The sequence below is a fragment of the Solanum pennellii genome, chromosome 6 (genome assembly GCF_001406875.1).
Source record: "Solanum pennellii chromosome 6, SPENNV200".
Lineage (NCBI taxonomy): Eukaryota > Viridiplantae > Streptophyta > Magnoliopsida > Solanales > Solanaceae > Solanum > Solanum pennellii.
Window position 1 is genome coordinate 878,471 of NC_028642.1, and position 6,020 is coordinate 884,490.

The window sequence follows — 6,020 nt, forward strand, 5'->3', positions numbered from 1 at the left end:
CCTTCGTTATTCAATGGCTAGTGCGGAATTCCAAAATTCTACTGAATGTGTTGCCAATTTAAAATTGAGGTACACAACGATATTATCATGCAATAGCAAGACACCTCCATTTGGGTTAAGGATATATATGACCCAAAAATATGACAGTAAAGGTATATACAAACTTAGGGGTCATTTGGTTTGAATACAAGTGAAAATGGAATATGTTATGTTCGAATAAGTTATATTGAGATAAGTTATGTTGGGATAAGTTATATTGAGATTAGTTATGCTGAGATCAATTTTTATTGTTGGCTTGGTTTGTCATATTAGAACTTATATTCATGGCATAATTTCTAAAAATAAGTTGTTTGTTTATAATAATACCCTCCACCTTATTTATTTTCTTTTTAAATATTTTCTTTGCAAGCTTTAATTATTTATTCATTTCCTTTTTTTAAAACCATCTTATTTAACTTAATTTTTTTTTTGTGCATTTAAATGATTGTGCTGGGTTTTTTTTTTTAAAAAAAACTTTCATCTTATTTAACTTAAATATAAAATTTTCATCTTATTTAGTTTTAAGGTAAAATTTTCATCTTATTTAACTTTAAATAAAATTTTCATCTTGTTTAACTTTAAATAAAATTTTCATCTTGTTTAGTTTTAAAATAAATATTCCATCTTATTTAGCTTAAAAAATTAGAACTCGGTTTTAAGTTTATTAAACTAAAAGAAATTTTATCATTCAAGTTATCGACATTTTAAAATTATCTACATTTTTATAGTTAATATAAAATATAATTTTTTTAAGTGAGTAGTAAACTATTTATTTAAAAATATGTAATTTGATAGTAAAGTTAACATTTTTAACTTATGATATATATTCATGAGTAATAATTGTATTTATGAAATGTAATTTTTTAATAGAAAAAGATATTATCATTAAACAACGAATAATTAAGGTTGTGAATGGTATGATAAATGTCGTTAAAAATTATGTTAATATACATGGATGTAAAGTGGTGTATAAAAAGAGAGTTTAAGAGGGAGGGGGTATTTTTATTATTTCACATACTTTATCTAAAGATAAGTTATCCTAGAATTTCTATTCCACCTTCGGGGAGAGATAACATATCTCAGAATTGACAATTAGTCCTGAAATATGTTATGTTCGAATAAGTTATATTGAGATAAGTTATGTTGGGATAAGTTATGTTGAGATAAGTTATATTGATTTTAGCCGTCGTACCAAACGACCCCTTAAATCAAGGATATACTTGACTTTTTTCCATATATAATTTACTTTGAAGAAAATTAAGAGATTAAATAAAGTTAGAATATTGTGGTATTCAAATTGCTAAAGTAAATTTTTGACTGTCAAAGTTTTTAAAGGTGATTTGATGTATTTTCTGATTAAATAATATTAAAGTAGTTTTTGTAAACAAATATTTTTTGTAGAATTATGTAGTGCATGTTATAATTAATTCTTGCATTAATAATGCCAACATAACTAATCCTTACATTATTAATCTCAATCATTACTAATAAAATCTGTTCAGTACTATTTCTTATACACTCAAACAAACATGTAATTTTATTCCCCCTCTACTTTCCCATCTTGTTTACATTGCTTTGCCCTCTTGCTCCTTCAGCATCTTCAACTTTCTGTAACCCTTATCAGTACCAAATAACCTAAATAAAAAAGAGAGATAAAGGTCTTAGCGGCGTAGCGACACATCGATCCAAGAGTGGTCACTCGAACACATTTTGTCAAAAAATTATATAGTGTATACAGAAAGTAATAGTACGTATACAGCATTGCTAGAATATAAGGAATTAGTGATGGACAAAATTTCATAGCTAAACAGCAAACTGTATGCTAATCCTATTAAGCTATGATTAGTTATCGAGCTTTTTAGCTACAGATTAATTAGGGATTATCGACAATTTCCGTCACTAATTCTATATTTTCTAGTAGTGAAGGTAAAAAGAATCTTCTGAAGATAAATATATACTAAAACTTTTGAACTCCCATAGTCAATATTAGTTGGGAAGCAGAACAACAACAACAACAACGATCAAGAATTGCTTAGAGAAATCCTGCAAAAGACCAAGTTGTCTTGAGCATAAGCAGGGAGATGTATAGTTTTTGGAACTAGGGGCGGAGCTAGAGTGTTAGCCACAGGATCAGCCGAACCTAGTAGCTTTGAATATGTAGAGAGTTTTCTGTACACTAGAGTACTAATGTAAAAGGCAATGTATGGAAGCCTTACCAGTCCATGTAAACGAAAGTCGATGAGTAGTTTCCAGACTTTGTGTAGAGCAGTCGATGATGGTAATCATGAAAATCAGACCTGGGAACAAAACACTAGCAACTATAAGAACATCATTCACGACGTGTAAAACAGATGAATACGTAAAGCTATGTACAGACCCTCCATATAATGGCAAGAAGTTTGATGGGCTCCAGGGGAAATGGTATCCAGAATGTGCCTCGACTGTCTCGAGGATCCTAAGAGAGATCCATAGATATAATGTTATCAAATGTGGCCCGGTGATTGCAGGACCAATGACCGTAGCAAATCCAAGGAAGAGAATTTCAGCAGGGTGAGCATACTCAGATGTCAAACCAAATGGTGTCGCGTACCTAGTGTAACAAAAGCAGAAAGTTGTGAATTTCATGGGAGAAAAAGTGAAACTCGAAGAATTTAAGTAGTTCACATACTCATGATGGACACTGTGGACGTGCTTGTAGAGCCATTTCGTATGTAAAACTCTGTGTCCCCAGTAAAATACGAAATCCTCCAAGATGAAATAGAATAAAACTTGGGTTGAAACCACTTTCCTGCAGAGAAAAGAAGTATTTGCAATTGACTCTGATCAATAAGCAGAAAAGATACTTGCGAAATTATACAACTACTACGCCTCAATTCCAAGTTAGTTGGAGTCGATTGCATGAATCCTCATTTATCAATTAATTGGTATCACCAGTACAGGTATTTTCTTTTCCGTTGTTTGTTTCATATGTTTCTCAAAGTTTGCATGAAATCTAAAGGGATGATAGGTCTTTCAAGACAACTTCCTTCCGTATGATTTTAGATCTACCTTGTCCTGTTCAACCACCATGATTTCGCCCATCTATATACCAGTGATCTGATCTCGATGTCCATGTAAGGACATGAGTCGAAGAAAACTTATTCTCTATGTGAGGCTACGTGCACCTTCTATCGAATATGTTGGACCATAGAGGTACACAACATTCACTTCTGTATAACGTTGTCAGTCTAACAACTGTACATATAACTTGTATTTCACATCGTACGTATACCTCAACATTGTTGTACTACTTCTCCCATTCAGTTATCGTATTTTGATAACCATAGCCTAAACATGCAATGCATCAGGCTAACAAAATGGTTTTATCATCTTGTTATCAGGCATTGGATTCTAAAAAGAGAATCGTTAAAGAAGTAGAAAGCAAAACTAAAGAAACGAAGATCAGAAAAAGGTATGCCATCACAGAACTAAAGCTTAGCATACAGAGAAGCAGAAAATACCAGGACGGCAATGGAAGAGTAGATCGCATCCCCATGAATTTAAAGAGCGGATACGTAACAATCAGGATTGGAAGATTAACACAAAAATGAAATATCAGCAGACGAGTAATACATTTCTGCTGAGCTTCCGGGGTGTTGGTCTTTTTCTGCACACAAATAGGTTGAGAATGCAACAAAATGAAAATTCATGTGAATAATAATAGGAATGAACTACGTACTCGTGTACTAGTACTAGTCTTAAGTCGAATGTTGTTGATGTTTGGGATCAAGAAACATCATTCCATTACCTGAATTTTGTACTTGCCAAACCACCCTGCCTTTTCGAAAAGGATGAAAGGGATTCCAGACAAGAAGAAGGCGCTCTCATGAACAATGAAACCTCCAAGAGAAGTCAATTGGAAATCACTAAAATTTGCAAGAAGAAACTGAAAAAAAAAGGCCATTAAAAAAAGAACTAGAACCTCATTACTCTCTAAATAACAAGGAATGCACTATAGGATGTGTTTTTTGTCATGCAAGTCTCAAACATATCCAATACTTTATTGGTTTACCGTATTCGCTATGTCAGTGGTGGAGCCAGAAATTTCATAAAAGGTGTTCAGAAATAGCACAATAAAAGCTCTTTTCAAAAGTAGAACTAGTGAAATTCAAACACACAAGCACTATCGCTTTCCAAGGAGGTGAAACCATTAGGTTACAATAGCTTGTTATATTAAGGGTATTCAAAACATGTTGTTTAATATTTTGTCTATTATTTTACTTGTATATACGGTATTTTATTCCGACGAAGGATATCCAACCGACCACTACATGGCTACGCCCCTGGCCTATGCCTCCACAGATTAATCGAGGTTCACACAAATTGGTGCTAACACCACCAATACATACAAGAAAAAAGAACTACCGGGTTTGGTAAACCGAAAAATGTTTTTGGGAAAAGATATATTTTCTGAAGATTCATAATAATGTCAAAAAAGGAAAATCACTTGTGTCCAAAAAAAAAGAGTTTGTCATTGTCCCCTTTTCAGTGAGACAAAAAAAATCATATTTAAACAATCATACACCACAAAATAACTTGATTTTCGAAAAATATATTTCTGAATATTATATGAAGAACTCAATATGTTACGTCTTTTTAAATTTAAAACTCATAAATTTTTCTCACGGAAAATAAAAAATTTTGAAATTTGAAAGTAACTCTACATTGATTGTATCATTACTTCACACCCCTACACCTAGCTCTACCCACCGTATTTCTCATAGTATTTTTCTTTGCACAGAACACAGATTTCGAGCTTCACACGAGATAAGCACCACCAATACGGTTAAATTAGGTTCTAAATCTAATTTATATTTCAAAAATTAGGTGAAAGAGAGGACGATTGTTAAGCCTTATAACTAATTTCTTGTACCAAAAAAAAATCCCTCTCATTTTATTCGACGTGTGACTCTTCATAAAGGGATGTCAAAGGTTAAAGGAAGACGAATAGAATTTTTGCAATCTCTTAATCACTATATTAGACTTTTTACATGTATCAAAGTGTGTCAATATATATATATATATTAAATTAAAATATGACATCTATCTATAATATAATTTTCTGAAGAGATAGTGATTGACACTCCCTTTGACCAAGGTGGATCCGCCCCCGGTCTTCAACAAATGCATGCAAGAAGGAAAAAAGAATTCGAAAAAGTTGCCCAAAAATGATTTCGGAAAAAAGATGAGAATTTTTTACTTTTTTTTTCACTTCTTATTGTCATAAAAAATGCAAATTCAACTTTTGAATAACACCCAAAATCCTTTTTCCACTTCCATTTCCAAATTTAAATTATATTTCAGATTTTTTTTAAAAAAAATCATATTTCTAAATATCCATTACAAAAAGTATGATTATATATATTATATATATATATCTTAGAAAAAATTCAATAAACATATATAAATTTATCAAATATTATTTTAATAAAAAACAACTTTTGTACTAAAAATTCACAATAATCCCGTGTGTGAAAAAATAACAGTCCGTGACAACAGAAAATGAGGATGAAAAATATTTTCCGATAACCTTCCGGCGAAAAACTGATAGCCGATAGAGAAATCGAACACTCATCAACAAACTAAAAGTTCATATAATCAACTGAGCTGCTAAAATTTCTCTCTTTTTGCACATAAACGAACTATTCCACAATGTACGAACCATAACAATCACATTTTGAAACAGAGATAGAGGATATACTGTGGTTAGAAATAAGAAATTTTCAGAATAAAATGCAAAAAAAATAAAAAATTAACAGATTGAAAAATGAGTAGAGAGAGAAGAGAATAGTTACCGCCCAAGCAGATTCGATCATGGAAGCCATGGCTGAAACTGTGAGGGAATCATCGATTTAGTCGTATATATAAGGGTAAAATAGGAACTAATTAATACATAGTGTTTTTAGTGGTAGGTGTCTAAAAACTCATCATTAAAATTATTT

General features: G+C 31.5%; 1 protein-coding gene across 1 annotated transcript; it reads right to left on the bottom strand.

Moving 5' to 3' along the window:
* Positions 1 to 1,447: 1,447 nt before the first annotated feature.
* Positions 1,448 to 6,020, bottom strand: LOC107023487 (methylsterol monooxygenase 2-2-like). Its single transcript, XM_015224200.2, has 7 exons — positions 5,874 to 6,020; positions 3,827 to 3,964; positions 3,540 to 3,685; positions 2,708 to 2,827; positions 2,417 to 2,629; positions 2,256 to 2,336; positions 1,448 to 1,674 (listed from the first exon to the last, which is right to left on the bottom strand). Exons 1-7 carry the CDS (start codon positions 5,901 to 5,903, stop codon positions 1,605 to 1,607), a joined length of 798 nt encoding a protein of 265 aa, XP_015079686.1. The 5' UTR covers positions 5,904 to 6,020; the 3' UTR covers positions 1,448 to 1,604.

What these genes read in the sequence shown, in the direction of transcription:
- LOC107023487 (XM_015224200.2), bottom strand. Translation starts at nt 5,903, where the DNA reads ATGGCTTCCATGATCGAATCTGCTTGGGCG. An exon ending in TTCTTGCCATTATATGGAGG is followed by an intron (nt 2,337 to 2,416) that starts GTCTGTACATAG and finishes TTTTGTTCCCAG; the next exon opens with GTCTGATTTTCATGATTACC. An exon ending in ACTTTCGTTTACATGGACTG is followed by an intron (nt 1,675 to 2,255) that starts GTAAGGCTTCCA and finishes TTTTTTATTTAG; the next exon opens with GTTATTTGGTACTGATAAGG.